The following is a 24,608-nucleotide window of genomic DNA, read 5'->3' on the forward strand; positions in this document are numbered from 1 at the left end:
GCTCTTTTATTTCCTATCAGCCTTTTCTTGTTTGACATGTCTATAAAGAGAAGATTTTCCTATTGCATATCTCTTTGCAACCGACCTAATATTTTCCTTTTATTTAAAACCTCTTCTACAGCAGCTTCAATTAGAACTTTGGTGATTGATAGTTGGTGAACGATGGCGTGTTTTTGGCATTATAACCTAAAAACAATATAATGTTTACAATGCGTGTAATACAAACGATTTTTAATATAAATTAAAAGTATTCGCTATGAATGGGACAATTTTCCCTTAAGTGGGACCGTCCCATTCATGATCACTGCGCGCGTCCCATTCAAGGAAATGCGTGATTTTTAGAAAAATAGATAAATCGATACATTTATACTAAAGTAAATTTGATGAAACATACTTTATAATATCCTGAGAGAACCAACTTAAATAATTGTATGTATCAATTGCAGCACTTATCATAACCTATATGTACAAACAAAATCAAATTGCAGTATATAATTTACTTTTTGACGCAAAAAAATTGTAACACGTCTTACTCGCTTCACTGTCAGTCAAGAACTGAGGTTTGAGGATGAATCTGTCTAATATCGTAGCGTTCATGTTGGGTAATTTTTAATTTTTTTTTGTAACGATAGTTTGGGCTGGAGGACGATTCTCCCATTCATCCTCTGTCCCACTCATGGGCACTCTCCCCTACTTGGTTTTCCTCTGGTCAATCGTATACAACTACTAGGTAGGTACTCCTTAATTTTATCGAAGCGTTTGATTATCGACCGCTTATTCTTATTGTTTTAATCGGTACTTACCTATTTACTGAGTGATATCGCTATCAATATTGGAATTTTTCATTATTTACACATCGATACAATCATTCGAGCGGAGTTGATACGTGAGTCTATAAATTAATAAAGCGGCTAAGCCACTCGTATACATCGTGCTAATATCGCAGTACCTACCAGATCGCATTCGTACTATGTAGTACTACTCACACTCGGACTAGTTGGCATTGGAGCTCTGCAGTTTCTGGATCGGGAAGAGCAGATATTCCCGTCAGCCATGTGGGGGTCGCCGGACGTTACTTCGATGTTTCCCACTCGAGAACTCTTTATCTCTGACTGTTTATTTCAAATGTAATCTAGACGAGCCGATTAACTCGTCATTCTCAATTAACACACCATGCATATCGCTGCATCCTTCAGATTATTGACAGTTAACTAACGAAACTGAGTCAAACGACACTATAACGATGGTGAAAAGTGTAACGGACTTGAGAGTTGTGGCGTGCGGAGTGATATTGTGCGCGCTCCTGTCGGCTGCGGACGAGGGAAACTCGCCCGAGACAGAAATAACCACCGTCTCACATCTCTTCTTGGACAGAATATTCAACAAGTATGGGGATAAAGGGATTATGACATTCGAGGTGAGGACGGTGATCTCAAACTATTTACTTCCAGATATCGATATTTCCGCGTCAAAACAAAATATGACGAAAAACATTCAAACGCTGGAAAAATCTACACCATCGGGATTTTCGTACAAAAATATCGTTAAATATTATCAAAACATGTTATATTTATTATTTCGGCATTCATTTTGTGGTAAAACATGATAAATTTGTAAATGAAAACACTTGTTTTTTTTACAACTTAAGTTATATTTATTTTAGCGACTAGTTTCAAAAGCTATGATGCTTCCATCTTCGGGTCTGATTATAAACATTTATAATATAAGTTTATATTCAGACCCGAATATAGAAGCATCTGTAGCTTCCGAAATTAGTCATTAAAATAAATATATCTCAAGTGGTAAAAAAAAAACAATTTTTTTCATTTACAATTTCATAATAGAACCATGTTTTGTGAAAATTTTGTCTTTACAAAAATAAATATTGGAATTAAAAAAGAAAATCAAAATTCATATATATTTATTAATTAATTTTTAATTTACACTTCAGCTAGGCCCAATTACAGAGTATACGAGTAATGCCTTATTTAAAACAAAAGTAAAATTCGACAAAAAAAGTTAAAGGACTACAGGTAAATAATTTTAGTGCCGTCATTTTATACCCCGGACGTCGACAGCTGTCAATACGTAGGCAGTTCTCGTCTGAACTAAGGGACGCGTACTTGACTTTGTAGGATGCAAAGGGGGTGACAGAAGAGTTTATGAACTCCATACGATGCACATAGGGGGCGGATATGGATTTAAGCAAGTTAATGTAATATATCAATATATGGTCTAGTTTTAACTAGCTGTCCTTTTTTTCTATACTGAAGTATACAGGGCCGGATCTTGGTTCACGTGGTGCGAGCGCCAAAGCACTTGCTTACAAGAGAAGGAAGAATTTTAATATCGTATTTTACAAACATATTTATTCCTGTCCCTTTTCAATAAGTGGCTGGGCGCTAGATTATGTTACATCCAGCGCTGGGGGTAGATAATTTTTAAATGGCAACTATACATATAAAACATTTTTCATGCCATGCACCTATTGCTGTTAATGGATTGTCGTTCCATGGTTAGTGTCGGGGACTCGTTTATAGGTTCAAGCCCACTCCACCACAGCTTGATTCCTATTTTGAATAACGGAACGCTTAGGCCTACGATAATAGCAGGAAAATAAAATAGGTACCTTTCTCAACTTGATATGAAACATCTACTATTCTTTTTTATATGAAAGAAGATGGAAAAAAGAAGATGAGCATCACTGGTAGCATAATATTGACATATCACCTGAAGGGTGAATAATCCAGTGTCCGATATAATAAATGAATTAATATTGAAAACAAACAAAAAACATATTTAAGTTTTACACAGTAAATACCACTATTTCACTTACTAACACCGTATGTGTTTGAAAATGAAAATGAAAACATACGGTGTTTGAAAATGATGCGGAATGCATCGAAACACGAGTCACAGAAGATTTTAAGAAATAGTGGTATATACTAAGTAAAACTTAAATTAAAAATGGAGAGATTTTACCACAAAGTGACTGCCGAATCAATTAATGAAAAACAAAAAGTGTATGTTTTAAGAATACCGATATTTCCCTTCTTTGAAAGAAATTGTTATCAATAATGAAAATTAATTGAAATGTTCGTTTAAAAAATATGATTATTTTTTATTTACTAAACGATAAGGTATATTTACTATTGCCACCAGATAATTAAGCAACAAAGATAGGAAAGATTTTCAATGCTTGATTAAAATGTATAACATGTTCAAATCACTCCTTATCGATAGTAAACTATTCAGTCTAAACAAAATCTGTGAATAGTTTTGGATTTATTTTGTATTTCAAACTACCAACAGCCAACAGATTTTTTAAAAAAATTATTGGTGCTTGGTGAATTGTTTTACAAAATATTCACACCTTTCCTTGCATCAATGTAAGAATAATTATTTTGAGGTTGTTAGTATTATCCATACTTCTAAAATTAAGTACATTTTCACTGCAAAAATATTTTCATTACTTGATTCGGCAGTCACATTGTGGCAATGAAATCTGTCCATTTATTACATAAGTTTTACTTGGTAAATACCACTTTGTATTTCTTAAAATCTAATGCGGTACATGTTTCAATGCATTCCGCATCATTTTCAAAAAACCGTATTTTGAAACACCATGTTGTAATGCATCGAAACACGAGTCACAATAAATTTTAAGAAATAGTAGAAATAGAAACAAATATATTATTGGAGAACGTATTCCTTCTCATCTTCTCCGGCGGCGTGTATAGACCTAAAAAGCTTTGAAGACCTGAGACAGGACCTCAATTTTACATTAAAAAAAAAGTTTTCTACATTTTATTTGCAGATTTAATCAAATTTATTAAAACATTCTCCTTTACTTTTAGCCGATAAATTTATGAAAGTAAGTCAGTAAGCAATTTTTTTTAATTGCTGCCTTTTTATTAAATAGCAATAATAAATATATCGTCAGCTTAATCCTTCTTCTTCTTCTTCTTTTTCTAGATCCTAAGGATCTGTTTGTGCCTCCGCTTGTAGCTCTTGGGAAGTTGACTCCCAGCTGTCTTTCCACCTTTTTGGAGGTCTGCCTGGGGTTCTGCGTCCTTCAGGGATTCCTTGAAGGGCGATACGTGGAAGTCTATCATCTGACATTCTGTTAACATGATCATTCCGGTATCGCCTTCGTTGTCGTCCCCACCTCACGATATCCTCCGTCTTACATATGCTCCGGATGTAGCTTAATCCTCAAAGTATTTAATTCCATGTGGACCTTCAGTACAGAAGGGAATTAAATCAGTATAATTTTATAATAAAACGTAATTTATCGGTTCCAAAAATTCACTTTATTGTATCCATATACACAAAACAAAGTGTATTTTTAAAATCGATGATGACGATTACGATTGATGGTTGTCACATTGTAAATATTATTACTCCCTTTTGTCTAGAAATTCCAGACGGAGTTAGATACTGAAGGGATTATGCCGGCGATATAGAAAAGGTTTAGTTTTTTTTTTTAATCATTGACATTGGACTATGAGATTACATTGTAAAGTTAATGTAAATGAAATGTTGATGACAGATAGCCTTGACTGTGAGTGGACCCTTTTACATTCTATTTTGTAATCACCTATCGCGAAATCTAAATTTAATAGATTTATATTATCCACTGACACTTCGTGATGGAATTGCATTTTTAATTTATTATTAGATTAAAACCAATATTTTTAGCTTTTCCACTTTTTTATTTGACCAGCGACCGGGTTTCGTCGTTACCGACATCATCAGACTGGTCTGATGATGTCGGTAACGACGAAACCCGGTCGCTGGTCAAATAAAAAAGTGGAAAAGCTAAAAATATTGGTTTTAATCTAATAATAAATTAAATCTAAATTTATTTTATTTATAACATTAATTACATCTCAAGATATATTATAAAAAAATAAATATTACTGTAATTTTATGCAACAAAATAATAATTTACAGATATTTTATTACAGAAATACTTTATTTATTGAAAAGGTGGGTACATTAAATGAAGAAACAACATTCATTATACCATAATCTACGCTTTTTTTAAACACCTGTTTTAAGTTATATTTAACTAATATATAACTAAAAATAAGTGTTTTAAAAAAAATCTAGTGTCCTATCGAACTTGAAAAAGGAACATAATGATGTTGCATTACATTATTTTTTGATTCGGCATTAACTTTATGGAATGACATATTATAAGTGTCCATTATTTTTTTTAATAAACACTTGTATAATACAACTTATTGAGTTTTATTTCATTACACACGACTGTTTTCGTTATACAGGTGTTTTTTTTTTTTTTTTTAATTTAAAATACTTTTGCATTATCACAATATGCAGTACCTACATAACGTATATATGTATGTTCGTACAAATATGTATGTTTCAAATGTTATTTTATTATGTACGTTTAAAAAAATCAATTAAAAATAATAAACAATCAATTGATTTGACGAAATATTTGTGACAGATTTATAAGTTGGAGTTAAATGTATTGTTAATGACAGAAAAGTGTACATTTCTCATTAATCCTCATAGAAAATTATTCTAAACAATGTTTATTTTTAGGGGTTTGAGCATCTGCTGTACAGTTTGGGCCTTGGTGGAGAATTATTTCATGATCCTCATGAACTAGCCCTTCACAGGGTAAATGGGACATTTACACAAATTCACGATCCTAATCACAGGCACAAACGTCATGCGCACGATGATACTCAAGGTAACACTTGATTCTCTATTTTTTACAAATTTATGTAGCCTGTGCCAAAAGCACTATCATATTTTTAACAGTGAAAAAGAAAGAAAAAAAAACAATTTTGATAATAGATTTATATTATGCACTGACACTTCGTGATGGAATTGCATTTTTAATATATTATTAGATTAAAACCAATATTTTTAGCTTTTCCACTTTATTTTTATTTGACCAGCGACCGGGTTTCGTCGTTACCGACATCATCAGACTGATGTCAGACCAGTCTGATGATGTCGGTAACGACTAAACCCGGTCGCTGGTCAAATAAAAATAAAGTGGAAAAGCTAAAAATATTGGTTTTAATCTAATAATATATTAATAATTTTGATAGTTGAACTACGTTGCTTTTGCACTTCAGTCTGCCTGTAAATGTCGAAGGAGCAAATCTTCGAAACTTGTGTTAGATAAGTCATATATGAAATGGGTGAGGACTAGGATCGAGAAGTATGTATGTTAGATAAGTCATATATGAAATGGGTGAGGACTAGGATCGAGAAGTACGTATGTTAGATAAGTCATATGTGAAATGAGTGACGACTAGGGTCAAGAAGTATGGATGTTAGATAAGTCATTATGAAATGGGTGAGGACTTGGGTCAAGAAGTATGTTAGATAAGTTATATATGAAATGGGTGTGGACTAGGGTCAAGAACATGTTAGATAAGTCATATGTAAAATGAGTGTGGACGAGGGCGCCGAACAAAATCTTAAATGAGATCACGACTTGAAGAAAACATTTATATACTGACACACAAAGCTGATGTAGTAAAAGCATAGTTTTATAATAATATATTTAAAAATTAAATAAAAATAGCAGATATGCATAAGTTTTCTTTTTAAATTGACATTAGTTATTAAATAAATTAAGATTTATAATTTCATTGTTTGTACGCCAATTTTGTCCGCCTCCGTAGTGTAATGGTCAGCACGCTCGGCTACCGTTCTGGAGGTCCCGGGTTCGATTCCCAGGGGGGGGGTCAAATAAATATAAGTGATTTTTTCACTGTAATATTTATTCAATATTACCCTGGACTGATACCTGAAGCGGAGGGCTGATCACCTTTCCTTCATGTGTAAACGATCAAGATAACACTGCGTTTATATGAAGCAGTGCCCTATGCACCATTGGGGTGCGGATAAGGGTTTTATATATATATATATATATAATTTCATTGTACCTACTTTGTAAATGTTTTGATCACTCTATTTAGTGGAGAATCATCACGTAATAATATTATAGCTGTAATCTTCGACTGTTTTTCAATATTTTTTTAAACGTAACATAAACGTAATTCTAGTTCTATTTAACATTTATTGTATTTGTCAATATCGTATGATGTAAAATTAATTAAGAAAACTATTATTATTATTTTCCTTATAAGTTTTATGCCCCAAAACAATGAATAATTAACGGTTTCTCTTTTAAATCATGAAGAAAAAAATGATAAGCTAGGTTTTATCACTAAACAAAAAAAACGCACACATTACAAGATATTTTTAATGTTTTTGACCCTGAAATGCTAAATTTTATAACTAATCTTTATCTAAATTTACAATGTAATCATTACTTATCATTTTCTATCCCTAACCTTCGGAAATATTAATAGATAGGTTTTTGCAAATAATCTCACTGTAAATCTTATGATATAAGTATATTTTGTACGAAAATATGTGAAGATGTGGTCACAAGAGACGATGTAAACAAGTCAAGTATTGTTATCTAAACACCTACCTACGTATCCCGATTGCTTTAACGAAGGTAAATGAATATTTCCTGTGATATGACGCCAAAGTCCACATCGACTACCAAAACGGCCAATATTGCTGTTATTGGATAAACCAAATATATTTCATAAACATCTACCGTTCTGCATAACACTACATTTTAAATATGTACTGTACAATTTGTATCAAGTTATTTTTGTATTGAAGAGATTCTCTTTGCTTATGTTTTCTATATCAGTTATTTAGTAACTTTTCGCATGTTATTTTTCATTTAATTTCAGACCGACAACCTAAATTGTGGCAGTGTATGACGCCGTACGATATCCTAGAAGTATATGGATTTGAAAATAAATCAGGAATCATCAAAATCGAGCCTATTTCGTTTATGAATTTGTGTCCAGCGCTCGTGTACCAACTCGATCAAAAGACATGTTTCCATACAGAACCGTCAGAAATCGAGCTGAAGGATAAATATTTAGGTTCGTGGAAATATTACAAAACTATTTATTTTGATTAGATAATCTTTCGGTTTTTACACAAACAGTATTTTACATTTAGGAATTCTAGTATTCATGACCAATGGGTCTAAAAAAGGGAGAAAATAATTTTATAAAAGCTTTGGAATTGATAGCAATAATAAGTACGTGTAATAAAAATAAATAGCCTATATTACGTACAAGACTACATGCATAATTCATTCCCTAATGATTTTCTGTTCACGGTGGTGGCTAAAATGGTCACAAAATAGGTATCTACAAAATCCTACGACCATATTAGTCGCACCGCAACCTTGTTTACATAACTATTCATAAAAAATCTCCATTTTCAGGATGGATATATGCAAGTTTGACAGTTTTCCTTATCAGTGCTACTGGTCTTCTCGGAGTGGCTGTAATGCCGATGGTGCATTCCGTCATATTCAACCAAATTCTTCACTTCTTGGTAGCATTAGCTATCGGAACATTATGCGGAGACGCCTTGCTGCACCTACTACCTCACGCCCTTTTGGTTAAGGGAAATGAAAAAGAAGATCATTCCATACCAATTTTTAAATGCGGTTTAACACTCATAACTATCCTATTATTTTATTCCCTGGAAACAGTAATGAGAATAGCTACTGGAAAACCTGCCCATGGGCACACACATTCAAAAATCGATGTGAAACACGATTTTGATGAAGTCGAATTACACGAAATGATGCCGAGACCAGTGAAAAAAATAAAGCGACCCATGACGCCTGTAGCTTTAATGGTTATCTTGGGAGATGGTCTGCATAACTTGACAGACGGTTTGGCAATAGGTGCTGCTTTTAGTACTGATCCTGTCACCGGGTTCGCTACAGCACTCGCTGTATTCTGCCATGAACTTCCACACGAGCTGGGAGACTTCGCCGTATTGATAAAATCAGGAATGACTATCAAAAAGGCCCTGTGCTACAACGTTCTGTCTTCTATTTTGAGTTTTATCGGGATGGCTATCGGCCTTTGGCTGGCGGAGGATCACCATTCTGCGTCACAATGGATTTACGCGGCAACTGCAGGGACGTTTCTCTACATAGCTCTAGCTGATTTAATTCCAGAAATAAGCGGACACGGAAGTGGAACTTTGTTAGATTTCACTTTAGCCTTTTTAGGGATAGTTTTAGGTGGAATTTTAATGTTAAGTATTGCTTTATATGAACATAAGTTAATTTATTTATTTGATCCAGCAATGTGATATTGTAAGTACCTAGGTCTACTGTAAAAAATAATCTGTAGAATATAATATTAATATGATATTTTTTTAATGTATTTATGAAGAATTTATTATTAATTGTGATTGTTATTAAGTGGATAAAAATATTTAAATATTTTAAGTATTTTAAAACAAACTTGATTATTAAAATTTATTTCTCAAAAATTGGTTAACATGTTTTTATTTTACGTTTATATTAAATACAAAATGGTTAAGATTTATACCAACTGTAGGTATTTCAATTATTAATCAGATAGTGCGTGTGCTATTTTTTTTTCTTAATTACATTAGTATTATTTGATGACAAAATAAGTAAGGCTCAGGAATCAGTACCAGATAAGAAGTTAATAGGAAAAGGGAAAGGATCCCTAAAAAGGTTATATGACAGACAGATAGAGTTCTTAGGATTCATACGTTTCTTGAATGATATATGCAAGTATGCACGTTTTTTGTTTATATGTGCAGGTAATTTATTTCAATATCTAGCATTCTGGACAGAAAAGGAATAAATCAATTAAGAATCTTATGGTAAAAGGAAAAATTGAAAGTGTTCCCTCGTGAGAAGAGAGACGAGATGTATAAATACGAATGGTAGGTGATAATAATTACTGAGAATGGTTGGTGCGAGTATAAAATTACGCATTTTTTTTTTTACTTCATTTTTTTTAAAATTTGTGTTCAAAATGTGAAAACGAACAAGTATCTACAAAGTAAAAAAAATTATAGAAGTGATTTTTTCATTATAATATTTATTTAATACTACCGTAAACCTGGGTTGGGACTTCTTGGTTTTGGTAATTAATTAACTACGCATTGTATATAACTTTAAAAATACTTTTGAATTTTCAATTCAAACGACTTTTGAAACTGGTTATCGTTTAATATTTTCGGGAAGTCGGTGCTGAGTAAGCGAAAAGTAAATTAATAATTTTTTTAAACCAAATCTACACTACAAAGATAATTTGTTAACTTCCGTATGGAATTCCAACCCTGTTATCTGATGCACAAGACTGGACATATCGCCTACATCAAATTAATGATCAAGTTTTCGCAGCATTGGTTCGATGCTCTGTACACTTTATAATGTTCATGTGCACGAGTTAGAAGTAAAGTGTAATAGTTTCAGGTTACACCTGAATAAATACTGATTTAAAAAAACAAATAAATTTGTTACGCTAGGGGCTATTAATCGCATCCTTGGATAATATGTACATACATATAATCATACTTCAATCACACTAAAATTTGTAACTTTCAAAACTTAAATTTATTTGAAATGGTCAAATAAGTATATTTTTGTTTATTTTATTTAAAAACCACAAAATTTTTAATAAAAATGCTTACATAATCCACCTGGCTTTAAAAAAAACAACATAGTTTTCATGAACCTTTCATGTAAGGGTAAGGGAATCAAGTTGATTACATTATATTTTGATCGCTTTTGTTCGGTACGTAAATAATGACATTTTATTGTACTGGCAACACTTTGGTCGGTCCTTGCCTACTGTCAAAAGAAGTGTCGTATTGACGTTTTGTCGCTTTGAAATAAAATGATCATTTTCCTTTTGGAGACACAATAAATCAACAGTTATTGATTTTATTACTTGAAACATGTTCCGATTTATCGTAAGCTCTTTATTTGTTTTTAACCTTAAATGATTATTTTATTTTATAATGAAATATGTTTTTTATATTATAACCTATAATATTTCATTGATTGTTAATGAGACTTTTATTAACTCTTTGTTCCGATTACAATATTAGATTACTATTGTCGCAGGAGTACATTTTATTTTCACGATTTTTCATTATTATCATTCTGAAAATGGGTGAAATATATGAAAGGAAAAGATTTTATTAATATTTTATGATAAAACATTAATTTAAATAACAATTGAGTTTTGTGATCCTTGAAGTTGTTCCCAATATTTTCAACCCGTTTTGAAGGACAATATTGATGTGACTAAGTAAAAATATATTTATATTTGATTATTATATAACCTAACCTCAAACCATATAAAAGAGTAATGTCATGATGATGTTGCTGATCTTGAAATGCCTCGTTATATGTAGCTTATTGCTCATCTTAAATATATCTCTAGGCTCCATATATTTATTTCATATAATAATTATTATTTGACTTTTTCAGTTTACATTTGGAGGAGGCATTTATACCGGACTTTACTTGGCACAGAACCATGAGGTGATATTAAATTTCCATACTATATTGATATGCCAAACATTAAGTGCTATAATGGAAAAAAATGTATGACTAAACATGATTCAGTGAAATATCATTTCAAAGTATTTGAATTAAAACAATAACTCCTATGTCTACTCCTTAACGGGTTAATGGTCAATATTTGATTGCATTCGGCAATATTTGTAGTACATAGTGGAAATGGATTCAAAGTACATAACTGGAACAGGAGTTTCATATTTCAAGAAAAATATACTACATTTCTTTTGTCATTATTATTGAAATGATTTTAGAATGTTCAAACGAAAATAGCACTTTTCAGACACAGTTTATTAATTTGTATGCATGTTCAGTAACTTTTTATTCATTCTAGCCTACATTCGTTTGCAAATAAAGACAGAACTTTAAAAATTCATTACATTTATTTATTTTTCAAAACATATTACATACATAAGTTATATATAAAATATTCCCGATGACTAATTTCTATTTCTCATTTTGGGACATGGGATTAAGGTTAACAAACTGACTAAGGTTAACAAAAAGACTGAACACAAATAATAAAGTTAAAATTTTTTTTTTTTTAAATAACAAAAACTAATACATGGCAAAATATAAAAACAATAAACAGGTATAATAAATAGGCAAAAGAGGCATATTTAAAAGAAATAAATGAGAAAACTAATGTATAAACATATTAAGAGTATCAAAAAACCTTAAAGGTGAGGACTGACGGGAGCATTTCGTCGTAACGTAATATTCGTGGCGAGCATACAACTTCAGACTCGGAACGGGCGGCGAGCAGCTCAGCTCACTATACTGAAACAAATGCTCGCATCGTAATGTAACACGTTACGATGCGTGCATTTGTTGAGCATTTTGCAAATGACTCCGGTCAGTCCCCACCTTAAAGCATTTTAATTATTTTACGAAGAAAAATCTATTATTTTTCTCCACTAAAACTATTATTTACAGTGTAATAATAACTATTTTTTTATTTTTAATTGTTTAGGTCCCTAAAGTGGATGACCCTGGAAAAATCGTGGAAAAACTAAAAGAGTTTGTGGATGCACAAATGAATAAAGCTGGTGATAAAAAGAAAGGCGACTAATTCCAAGATTTTTTCGCAAACGGCGTTTAGATAATAGGATTACACTATTTTGTTATGATTAATTGAAATGCATTTTAATTTGTAAATAATAATGTTTTATTAGTATACATAATAAATACAATGCTCCTTAAATATGAACTATTACAACATCGACATTCCTCCGCCCATGAATTCCAGTCTTGTCTGCGGCTCCACGAAGAACAGCCAGTCACTGGAGTGGGTCGGTAGCAACCCCATACTCTGACACTTGTACAGGGCCAGTAGAATATTAACTATATTACCGATGAAGTAAACAAACTTCTGACCAATGGCGTGGGACCCTTCTATCATTTTAAATGTTCCCTGGGTAGTAAATAGGGCCTTAAATGGTCTCACAATCAGCATTCCAACCATCATGATAGGGAATATAGAGATGGAGTTTCCAGCCATGTACATGATGAACAAGTTCATCGGGACCTGCTTCAACGGGCCCAGAGCAACATCCCACAACTTTTTTAATATGAGATGATTGGCATCATTTTCTTTCATTATTTCGATCTGGTTTTGTACTACTGTGGGGTTGTATCCAGGAGGCGATGGTAAATCCGCACTGCCAGCTTTACCCCTTAAAATAAAAAGACTTGTGATGTAAATAACTGGTGTTCATTCATTTAAAAATTCTTTATTAATTGTTAAAAACTCTCACTTTTCAGCAAGTGTTTTCGCAGATAAAATGAACAAATCGTTATTATTAAGCACAGTACAAACATAAGCAATTACTGAAAATAATTGTTTATTAGAAATATATTATTTTACAAAAAAATTGGCTAGACTGACAAAAATTGTGCTGTATTTTCTTTATTATAATATTTTTTTATAAGTGTTCAAACATTCAAATTTGGGGTGTATCTTATATTAACACGTTGAACGCCATGGGGAGCACTGGTGACCTCGCCTGTGTAGGACCGCAGTATCATGGGGGGGCACCAGTGTATTCAAAATGTTTTAACTATGGAACCCATCTTAAAATTAAAATAGCTATATTATATTACTGAAATACATAAATTTCCAAATACTTTTTTTTGTGAATTTCAGAATTGGCGTTTAACGTGTTAACTACCTAAAATGCAACATTTATTCGTGATTGCTGCAGAAGTATAATCGAGTTGATTTGAAAGTAGTGATTACAAACGCTTCCGTTTGTATACGGATTGTCAAAAACATATATTCCACTCAAAATACAAACTGGAGGGCGTATTGGGTGTGCCAACTCTAATGCTATTATCACCTATGTTTACATATTTAGCAATAGCATTTCGAGCAACCATTTCGTATCACACAAAATCGTGTAAAAGAGTTTCATACGCAAAATGGATATAATCATCATATCCTGTCAAGAACTGAATGAAGAAAATGACATAAATATTTTTGTGATATCACATTTTGAGGCATAATTAATATAAACATACGTATAAGTAATCGAAAGATGAATAAACACCAAAGAAAATTAACAATAGAACATAAATATTACTAGCATAAGAAAAGAAGAAAAAATATACCTCTGATTGAAATCTAATGCCCATTTGAATTTACGGTTCGCTGCTTTGACTGATGTCATTTTCAGAATAGTAAAAACGTTCTTCAAATTACTTATAACTAAAAATATATAACGCGACGATCAAATTCCTACATTCAATTTGACATTTCGTGTAATTTTGACAGACTCTGACCAATCATAGACAAGGGAACAAATAGAAAATATAGAATCATCCTCATAAAATTATTGATCTTTTTTACATACTGGCAGCAAAAAATTTACCTTACCTAGCGACATCTGTACAATAGACATAACTTTTATTTGCGCGGTGTTTTTTAAAGTGAGATTTTCAATCTATGTTTGAGTCGAGTATAATCGAAATGAATAGTGATTTCATTTGAATACTAGTTTCTTCGAACACTTTTTTGTTAGATCATTCAGACAGTGCAAATAAATCAAATGAGATTTGTATTTTACAGCATAAAATTTATTATTATATTTAAAAACATATACATCTTATGTAAATTCTATTTTCAGGTAACCCTCTGCGACTTGTGTTTGAAAAATTGTATCAAAGTAAGACAGAAGTGGTACCACGATACTAACTACGGGATCACTATGATTATTATTAATACATTCATATAAACTTAAAAATAAACTCTCAACACAAGATTTGTGTGGCACGTATATCTGAGGAACGATGGACGAAAAAGGGGCTTGACTGGAGGCTCTAGAACAGGAGGCAGAAGCATGGATAGGCCCCAGACAAGGTGGTCTTAAAAAAGTGGCGGGCTTGCACTGGAAGAGAGTCGCGTCCAACAGAGAACTGTGAATGTCCAAGAGGGAGACCTGTATTCAATTATTGACACAAGAAGAAGGCTGAAGTAAGTACAATACTTTTGTAATACAAGTATTCGAGGATTACGCACTCTGTCTGAACATGTGTAAATCATAATAGAAAGTAAAGATTTTTAAGATAGAAATGTTTTATTAAGGTCTATAGTTATACAATAAATTTAAATATATTTAGGTATTATCGTATATAGTCTAAAAAGCTTAAATCCTTATTGTTTTATGAGACCTACAATTAATTGTTAAATTATACAAATCACTGTAAAAAATATGGATATGATAGTTCCAACGCAACACAGACTCACAATTTCATGGAAAATGTTTTAGATTTGTGTTGGTAAAAAAAAGTCATTGTAATCCTATGACGTTGTCATCACAGTCGATGATCTTGTAATTTTTTATATTGTTCCCCATCAAAGCATGACTGTCGCAAAACTCTGCAATCCTTTCGCACGCCTCTCTCAACATGAGTTCAGGAACAGTTAGGACGATTCGCATCATATTTGGATAGTTAAAACACTGAAACAAACAAAGAAACAATTTTGTAATGATGTAAATTTTAATATCATCGTATTCATTTGATGAGTTAAATCGGCTATCTTTTTTACTTTTCCAATGAATTTGAACAAAGCGAAAACAGAGACTCAAGGAAAAAATTGAGTATAGTTTTACATTATGGTTTGTATGGAGGTTGTACGTAGGTCTTGAGAATGAGCTATGATACAGAGGGAGATCATATCGCTCACTCCTTTCAAGAACGTCATAAATCAAAAAACTTGATTGTTCAGGAGAACTTTTTTAAAGTTAAAAAATATAATGCAATATATTAAAAATAAATATCAAGCCACTTATTAAACTTTTTACTGTGCAGCAAATCTTTTTAGGTAAAACCTGAAGGTTTTTTTTTCATTTGAAAAAAAAATTGTATGTTTAAAAAACTAATTAAACACTACATTTTCTTCAAAATTCAAAAACAACACTTTCTGCCCTGTAGCGGGTAAACATTAAGTTAAAATATGCCTCTTTGGCTGGGATTTAGTACATTTTCTGGGCATTCCCAAAACATGCACAACTGAAAATTGACGATTTTTGATTTATGACGTTCTTGAAAGGAGTGAGCGATATGGTCGCAGTGATATAAGGGATGCAAGATTCTTTTGCCTCATATTGATAAAAAAATAATAATAAAAAGGTTTTACAAAGGAAATTAATTACGGATTAAACTTTTAAAGGAGATGTTATAGTATTAAAATCCTTATTCACCTTTCCCGGCAGACAGAAGACAGACTGCTCCGATACAAGTTTCTCGACAAATTCCAAATCGTCCTTTATTCCTGGGAACAAGTCTATCTTAATTCCCACCATCATGTACATGGCTCCTTCTGGCATCATTGGGTTCAATCCTTTAACACGTTTTAGTGAGTCATATGCCAGTTTTGCTTGGAACTATAAATAAATATTAAATACTATAATCTCTTCGGTATTTACGACCCCTTGTTTGCCACAATATGCAGTACATTAATCGTAATTTCGTATGTCAACAATCAAATCTGCATTCGCAACAGTTGCAAATGCAGATTTGATTATTGTTACTGTTTGATGTTTAAATTTGAAACATGAATCAGAATAGACTACTATTAAAACAACAAAATAATTTGGTTTGGCGAATGTTTATAATTACGTAATATCATATTATTTAAAAATACATATTAGCTTAAAAATTATAACTTTCTTACGTAAGTTGCTAATACAAAAATTAAAGTCAGTTGGTACTAAATTCATAAAAGTGGGTTCCGGTTATTCATAAGATCCGCATCAGTGGATCGTATCATTAAGACCGGATCGATTGAGCAATGGATCTTTCGTCGAGTAAATCACGCCGGCGAAGGGGAATATTTTTTAACACAAATGAACGAAAGCCGACAAAAAAGGTCGTCAAGAATTTTTACCATCATGAAACCTTTTTTTTTGTAATCCAAAATCAGTTATTTAGTGTATAATTTTTTTTAATTAGTAACCCAATCGTACGTATCAGCACTCGTAGGTAAACGAGTTTAATAAAAATTGGGATCCGGTTCTCAATCAGTGTACACGAACGGATCATTAAGATTCCGAACGATCCACGTCAAGTTGACGCTGTTTGATTCTCACAATCTCTAAAAGCTAAAGGATTTTTTTTTTAAATTTTCGTTGTTTTTTTTTTAATTTTGAATACAATTATTTTCGAATTTGTAAAACAATGATGCTCAAACATCCCATAGTTTCAATGTATAATCAAATATTATCCCATAGTTTCAATGTTTAATAGAATATTATTCGTTACTCCCATCTCATAGCTGTGCAGAGGAATATAATTAATATAATTTTACTCAATATTTGCTTACGTGGATAACGTTGATCACGTCCGTGTAAAATTTTTGTGGAGTATTTCTGAGGATATCCGGTAAAGCACCCTGGACTAATGTATTGCTCCCTATTATCTTTTGCGATAAATTACATAAACCACCCTTGACAGTGGCTGACAGAACATTATTCCGATCGTGAATTACAATCCATCCTATTCGCCAACCGGGAACCACAAATCTCTTGGTGATACCGCTGCACGACAGGACCGGGACGTCCCGGGATAGGGCTCCGAGTGGAAAGTATTTATGTCCCGGGAAAACCAGATGTTCGTATATTTCGTCCGCAATTATAGGCACGAAGTTTCTCGAAGCGACTGCGAGTATCTCTTCTAGATGCTCCTTGGGATAAACCGATCCACAGGGATTAGATGGATTTATTACCACAATCGCGGACGTCTTGTTATCAATTTTATTTTCTAAGTCCTTAATATCTACCCTCCATAGTTGATCTTCCTGAAAAATATTTATATTAATAGTATGTTATAAAAACAGATTGAAAAAACGACGATTAATTATTTATGGCAATTTTGTCATATTTTAATATTAATATAACATTATTTAGAGTTTTACATTTAAATATTGTATTTAACCCCCGAGGGATTGATAACCAATATATTTTGTATATCTCAAGAAAAACGAAAAAGTTTTTTTTTCAAAAGGAAGTATAAAAGTCTGATTATTCATAATTCATAAGGCTTTACAACCGGTCATTGGATGGTTTAAGTTATCATTTTATACACTGTGCAACATTCAGCATCCTGTCCATGATTGACCAACCATATTTACTTTAATATTGAAACTTAACATACATGAATATCTTTATATGATAAGGAATTACTTCTATGTGATCATTCAAATCAGGCACTGATAGGCAGTACACCATATAAATGCCCAAACTACCATATTCCCTTCTATATCTTAAACATAATATTTAAATATATTGGTGGATCTTTAAAAATTTTACGTACGAGAAGATTGTAATATTTAACTTGGATCCCGGATCCATCTGCCAAAGTTTTGTATATAGAGAATCCTGGCCTCGGGATAAGGATATTTTGTCCAGGAGTCGCAAGGGCTGTGATACACAGATCCAGGGCGTGAGAGCATCCGCTACAGATAATGACATCTTCAGGCTTCACGTGGCATTCGATCCCTTCGCCATCCTTAAAGCAGCTGTATTCCGCTACCGCCTCTCGTGACTCCTTGTACCCTGTGCACGGGGCATATCTATGCAGACAAATAAAATTAGTAATTCAGAGACGTTACTTCATTCGACGTCCTTTCATTCGATCCAGTACTTGAGTGTATGATATCGTAATAAGAAAATGCCCTTGAATTATTAATATAGAAAACATTTTAATAAATATTTATTCTAATTAACTATTACCAGCGTAACGATATTATAGATTAATTTTATGTAAATATTTCTAGCAAGTATTTCATATTATGTCAACTTATTGTGTGCTTGCATACGTTGTAAACCTTTTAGCTAATATAAGCAACCGCTCGCAATACGTGTGTATATACGAGTATAAAAAAGTTGAATATGAAATACACGCCTAACATTATTTTTTTAATGTTAGCTTTTAAAATACATACCCATTGAAATTAAGGGTGCTCAAGCTTTTTGTCACAGCATCCAATGTTTCTTGAGCAGGTTTAAGATATCCGAGAATAGTTGGGTCACCTAAAATAACACACTCGTATATTCAAATATCAATGTTTTACATTTGCATAATAATTATTTCCGAAAAACAGTCCTTTGTGAGTTTTTCGTAAGATTTTTAGAACCAAAGAATCTAAGTCCTAATACACATAAGGATTCATCTTGCAACGTGGATCATGCTGCCCTTGATAAAGAAACAAGATTATATACATTGTATTTGGCGAGAAACCACTGGAATTCAGTGGAAAACCGCCAATAACCTGTTTTACATTATTATAATTCAACTTTTTGTGATAGTGGTTTGAATTTTAATTATGATTTTACACCGCAATCGTCCGATAATATACAAACTAACCGTGGAGATGTTGCAAGAATTTACCCCATCAGTTTCTACATTAGAACAGCATTAGGATTTCATTAAAAATCACGTGGCGACCACTTTGTGACTGCATGCTAGCGATATTCAAACACAAATGAAATAATATTGGATACCAACTTATACTTTCCAATCCACACAGTATACTTGTTAAATAAATATATGATTATCTCCGCGTAATAAAATGAAATCGAGGCTGATTTACATACAACAAATAAATATTTTATTAATTTATGCGAATAACTTTGTAGCAAATGTGAAAACAAGTGGAAAACAAACAAACAAACAACGTTGACTTATTACGTCAAAAACAATTTAATTGTAATAACCCGTTTTGAAACTTTAAATAACATATTTTTTATACATAAGGTACGTTTTTGATACAAACATGTTATTATTTGAAATAATCTACTTCACATTATCAGTCAAATGTTTTTGAAAAATATTTTAAATTGTCAACATCTTTACAAGTTTTTTTGCACAAATTTCCTGTACCCATACACTTCCTTAATTACATTTTAACATTCTAGGTCACATTGTATTTTTTGTAGTGAAACGGAAGAGTTAAAAGGAAATTTAAAAAAAACAACAAAAAACTTTTTTTTGTTCTTTAGGAGATTTTATCCCGAATTCCCTCATTTTAATTTTTTAAACTATGAAAACCTAACTTATAATTAATTTTTCAAAACAGTATTTTTTTATTTAATTTTTCTACGATGTCTACTTAATCTGGAAAGAACTTCCATTGTCTAACGACCAAACTTTTAAAAGTTTGAACGTCATAAATTAAAGTGCGGTTTTACATAAATCTCGGAGGATTAAAAATATACATTTTTGAAAATATGAAGGCATGTACCGCAATTTAGCTTATAGGTTTAAACTAAGCCTATATCTCGTTCTCTAAATATTACCCACTATCCGAATCTCTAGTAACGTATGGAATAAACAGCTATGGTTTAATTTTAACTTACTTGAATTTGCGAAATTAAAAATAAAATAAAAACTTAAACCAAGTTTGTATAAACACAAAACTAGTACAGTATGTAAAATCAGACAAAAACAATAGCGATAAACCTATCCCGCATATGTATAAAATACTCATATGTATAAAATACCAGTCAAATACCATATTCATGGGAAAAGAACGAAGGATTGTATTGTACAATAATTATTTAACGAACTGTTATTTAAATATAATATAATTATATATATTTAATATAATTATATTTAAAGTACAATAAAATCAAATAAATAATGGGATAGGAGGATTCAACAATCGAGAAAAAGTATTTTTAAAACGAGAGAAGAATTTTATTTTTATTAACTATAATTAATAAATAAAATATGCACATAAAATTATATAGCGTGTTACTAAGCTGTTATAAAAATATAAAAATTCAAGTTGTATGTAATTAAGGTAGATATCCCTGCTTCGTAACTACAACGGAAGAAATACTACTTTTGCCGTACATATGGAGAATTCGGCTAGCGAATAATTCGCACAACGAAGCACCTTGTAAAATAAATGTAAATTTCTACCTTATTTGTTCTTTAATTTTATATTATTGTAATAACTATTATTTGTATTTGATCACCATTCAAACCCGAATGGTGCATAGTGAAGGCAGGTCTTGCACTAAATATTCTTGGATATTCAGCGGCATACAGGTGACGTAAGCAAAAGAGTATAGAGTAACGGATATTACTGATGAAATAAAAAATGGACGAAAAACAACAGCACGGAAAGAAAAATAGCAGCAATTAAATATATTATTTTTATAGAAATATGAGATATGTCAAAACGTTTGCGGACAATCAGGCGCGTGATTTGGCGTACGAAATGTTTAGCTTAAAAAACTCATTCTTTATACCAAACTTTTGTTTTTAATTGTGATTTCCAGATGGTTATGAAAATGTGATTTTAATAAAATAAAAATAGCGTACATATAACTGTGCTTTGATCGTTATAATATTAACCAACGTTAGGATTTGAGGGTGATCATGCATTTTAACAAAAATTTGACAGTTTACTGATCTGTTGGAACGAACTTTATATGCGATTTTATAACTGTATACCGAAGATTGTAGATTTCTCTATAAAACGCAGAAAATTCTAAAAACGTTTGTATTTATTAAAGAGTTCGATGATTACAGATGAAGCAGTGCATGGATTTAACGAAATATACCATTAATTGTGTTGTTATATGTTTGGTCCAATTTTAATTTGAATTCATCCAGTTTCATTTCATTTCAAATATAAACTGTAATAAAAACATAAGTGATGAAAAGCTTTATACTAGGGTATAAGAATTATACAGCTACTAATATCGATTTTATATTTATCCATGAATAAAAAAATGTTCGTTGTATAGAACTAATGTTGATTATTACAAAATTAGTGTAGCTTTAGTAAATGATAGGTTTCGAACGTACCATCGCATTTTTTTTTTTAAATCTCAGAGAAGTGTATGATTATTTCTTTATATATTGATATTGTAGAAAATACTCGATCTAAAAGGTTAACAAATTAACATTTGAAGCGATTGCCGATAACAAATTATTATTTTATTGTTAAGCATCTGGAAAACTTCAATATAAAAAGTAGACAATAATATTTTTACTGCAATTGAATAGTTTAATTTAATTGAAAACTATGTTTGTCGTTTGTATGTCTTTGTAGGTTACTTATTAACGCATTTGGCTTTCGTGCTGAGGGTCCCACGTTCGATTAATTTAAATCGAGTGTTAAAATAAATACATTAGTGCTTTTTACACACAAGCATCGATTTAACATCACCCTTGACTAATATCTGAAACGCACACTGCTCATCTTGTCATCGTGTAATTATCAAGATAACACCGCTTCGATATGATGCTGGGGTCTATGTGAGAATAAATAGTAATTTTTTTAGTGGAATATAAAAATATTCGTATTTTCCTTATTTGCAAAAATACTTAAATTCAATATTATTTATTTCTGTGAGCCTAAACTGCTCATTATTAGACGTAGGTATCAAATTGTGATAGAGTGGGTTCGAACTAAGAAACTCTGACTCAGACAGTCACTCAGAGTCCACGACACTAACCACGGGACCACAACCCTAAACTTAATTATATACTAAATATAGTTAGGGTATACGTTACTAACCAATTGAAAGCGCGATCATAGGTTTGTCGGGGTGCGGCTCCACGCAGAGGCTATCCACAATCCTCCTGATGGGGTTGTGGGTGTTGAGAGCTGCGGTGGAGGCTATCACCTCCCAGCGGGTCTTGTTGCGCTCGCGAGACATCGACACGAGGCCCAAATTTGTACTTTTCTCTTGCCGAGGTGCCACTTCGCGAAGACTATCAGTAATGGGTCCACGGACGCCGCTGACCGCCGGTTTTGTTCAATATTCCGAGGCACCTTGGAAACTCGTTTGCGTCACATATTGACGCCATTGGTGGACCGCAACACACCTCCGGTATAGTCCGATGACAGGTATGCAGATTAGGATGGTGATGTGCTTGTTGTCAAAGGCATCTCGACAAAAACACCGGTGTTTATTGCAATTTAATTCCGAAAAGCCCGTTTCTTCTACGCGCAATTTCCTTGATATTGAAATTTAGCTACCTCATCTACGTATTTTGAGACGAAACCGAATAAATTATGCCAGAATAATAAGGTCAGGGCCGTTCCTAGGGATTGTACAGGAATAGTGACCCATTTCAAAAGCGAAAATTCAAATTTTGTAAGCCGATAATTCAATTAAAAAAATCTATCCTAAAAGAAATTGAACTTATTATTATAGTTTAGATCAACTAATGAAGTAGGTATTGTGTATAATCACCGCCCTAAGGCTTTGTCTCTATTCTCTATTGGCTAACCGTTCTAACCAACACCATAAGGACGACTTTAAAAGTTTAAACAGTCGTACAGTGCCACGTATATTTATGACACCAGCTTGTGCGAGTAAGAATATGGAACTTCAAGCTCCTAGGCATTGAATGCTTTTCTCCAATGAAATGTATAATTTTGATGACGCCTGGGAAGGTATTTTTCATCCCGATTAACAAAGGCAACTGGTTTTCTTAGTACGCAAAGTGATCGTCGCTCTTTCAAAGCGAAATAATCTAAATCGATATTTTAGTAGCGCATATAAACATTATTTATATAGAAGTTATCCTCAAAATTTCTATATAAGGAATGAACTTGTACTAAAGTTTAGGGGTGCACTTGATTCGCAGTAATCTTTATTTAAGAAAGTTTTGTAATAAATCGACATCCGCAACGTGGGACTCATATATTGTCAAAATACAAAAAACCTTTCAACGATATTACGATTTTTCAAGAATATATACTCGTACATACAACAACCTCATTATGACTCATATAACAACTCATTATTTGAAAAATTATTTTTAAAAAATATTATCGGGAGTCAATGTATGTACATATACACATTCTAAAGATTAACTGCCTCCCCTGTAAAATTTCCTTGCTTGCAGTTTGTTTCTGCAAATGGTGACGATATTTATGGGAATCTTAATTTTCTACTTGAGTTACATAAAATAGCGGACTCGTTAAAGAAATATTTACCTCGATAACTGCATTGCGCGTTGCAACAAGTCGTTATCAACCAAATTATATGCAAATTGACAACGATACACAATGTCAAATATCTTATTCAATTTAATGTTCAAATACAATGTATTGAAGTCTATAAATAAACAGCATATTATTTATTCTTTTTTGCTTAATCAAACTTCAAATATATTTAAGTAAATACGAAAATAGATTTTTAAAGCACGTGCATCTAATGATATTTTGCATTTAAAATAAACATTTTAAACTTCAAAATAGTGAATAATAATAAAATCACTGATTAATGTTCTCATAAGAATCGTCTTAGGGCGATTGTCCACTACACGGGATTTCACCGTCCGGCAGTCCGGTTTTGAAAAATGAAAACGACTACGACAGTATAGCGTGATCGAATTTACGCGCAACGTGTTCACGTTCACGTGCGCAACATGTACGGCTGTCCAAATATAAAACACAGTAAGGGACATTTTTTTGCATTTTTGGACTAAGTAGAGTCTACTTAGTCCATAAATGCAAAAAAAGCGTACTACAAAAAAATGTCCCTTACTGTGTTTTAAATTTGGACAGCCGTGTACTTTCAAAGAAAACCATTATTTTATAGTAATGCTTAAGATAGCGGATGCTCCATAAACGCCACATCTCTATTTTCAGCCTTACCATCCACTTATCATATTTAGC

General features: G+C 32.1%; 4 protein-coding genes across 4 annotated transcripts; 2 read left to right on the top strand and 2 right to left on the bottom strand.

Moving 5' to 3' along the window:
* The first annotated feature begins 888 nt into the window (after positions 1–888).
* On the top strand, positions 889–9,314 carry LOC148305512 (zinc transporter ZIP5-like). Its single transcript, XM_088266587.1, has 4 exons — positions 889–1,417; positions 5,575–5,725; positions 7,767–7,964; positions 8,315–9,314. The coding sequence occupies exons 1-4, from the start codon at positions 1,244–1,246 to the stop codon at positions 9,199–9,201; spliced, it is 1,410 nt and encodes a 469-aa protein (XP_088122713.1). The 5' UTR covers positions 889–1,243; the 3' UTR covers positions 9,202–9,314.
* Positions 9,315–10,711: 1,397 nt separating this feature from the next.
* LOC148305513 (uncharacterized) lies at positions 10,712–12,662 on the top strand. Its single transcript, XM_088266577.1, has 3 exons — positions 10,712–10,845; positions 11,369–11,422; positions 12,432–12,662. Exons 1-3 carry the CDS (start codon positions 10,831–10,833, stop codon positions 12,528–12,530), a joined length of 168 nt encoding a protein of 55 aa, XP_088122703.1. The 5' UTR covers positions 10,712–10,830; the 3' UTR covers positions 12,531–12,662.
* A 3-nt stretch (positions 12,663–12,665) lies between these two features.
* Positions 12,666–14,251, bottom strand: LOC148305514 (ER membrane protein complex subunit 4-like). The gene is made up of 2 exons (XM_088266576.1): positions 14,069–14,251; positions 12,666–13,134 (listed from the first exon to the last, which is right to left on the bottom strand). Exons 1-2 carry the CDS (start codon positions 14,125–14,127, stop codon positions 12,672–12,674), a joined length of 522 nt encoding a protein of 173 aa, XP_088122702.1. The 5' UTR covers positions 14,128–14,251; the 3' UTR covers positions 12,666–12,671.
* Positions 14,252–15,014: 763 nt separating this feature from the next.
* Positions 15,015–22,718, bottom strand: LOC148305515 (tyrosine aminotransferase-like). Its single transcript, XM_088266594.1, has 6 exons — positions 22,494–22,718; positions 18,903–18,990; positions 18,272–18,530; positions 17,283–17,756; positions 16,162–16,344; positions 15,015–15,417 (listed from the first exon to the last, which is right to left on the bottom strand). Exons 1-6 carry the CDS (start codon positions 22,633–22,635, stop codon positions 15,247–15,249), a joined length of 1,317 nt encoding a protein of 438 aa, XP_088122720.1. The 5' UTR covers positions 22,636–22,718; the 3' UTR covers positions 15,015–15,246.
* Positions 22,719–24,608: the final 1,890 nt, after the last annotated feature.

This window comes from Brachycentrus maculatus, unplaced genomic scaffold (genome assembly GCF_059751285.1).
Source record: "Brachycentrus maculatus isolate JH-2025_06_01 unplaced genomic scaffold, ASM5975128v1 h1tg000271l, whole genome shotgun sequence".
In the NCBI taxonomy this organism is placed as follows: domain Eukaryota; kingdom Metazoa; phylum Arthropoda; class Insecta; order Trichoptera; family Brachycentridae; genus Brachycentrus; species Brachycentrus maculatus.

Bases quoted from the DNA above. Each gene is read 5' to 3' on its own strand.
- LOC148305512 (XM_088266587.1), top strand. From the start codon at position 1,244: ATGGTGAAAAGTGTAACGGACTTGAGAGTTGTGGCGTGCGGAGTGATA. The intron at 5,726-7,766 runs GTAACACTTGAT...ATTTAATTTCAG, and splicing joins TGCGCACGATGATACTCAAG to ACCGACAACCTAAATTGTGG. The intron at 7,965-8,314 runs GTTCGTGGAAAT...CTCCATTTTCAG, and splicing joins GCTGAAGGATAAATATTTAG to GATGGATATATGCAAGTTTG.
- LOC148305513 (XM_088266577.1), top strand. The intron at 11,423-12,431 runs GTGATATTAAAT...TTAATTGTTTAG, and splicing joins ACTTGGCACAGAACCATGAG to GTCCCTAAAGTGGATGACCC.
- LOC148305514 (XM_088266576.1), bottom strand. From the start codon at position 14,127: ATGACATCAGTCAAAGCAGCGAACCGTAAATTCAAATGGGCATTAGAT. The intron at 13,135-14,068 runs GTATATTTTTTC...TTTTATTTTAAG, and splicing joins GCATTAGATTTCAATCAGAG to GGGTAAAGCTGGCAGTGCGG.
- LOC148305515 (XM_088266594.1), bottom strand. From the start codon at position 22,635: ATGTCTCGCGAGCGCAACAAGACCCGCTGGGAGGTGATAGCCTCCACC. The intron at 18,531-18,902 runs GTATGTATTTTA...TTGTCTGCATAG, and splicing joins AGCACCCTTAATTTCAATGG to ATATGCCCCGTGCACAGGGT. The intron at 17,757-18,271 runs GTACGTAAAATT...AATATTTTTCAG, and splicing joins TTAAATATTACAATCTTCTC to GAAGATCAACTATGGAGGGT.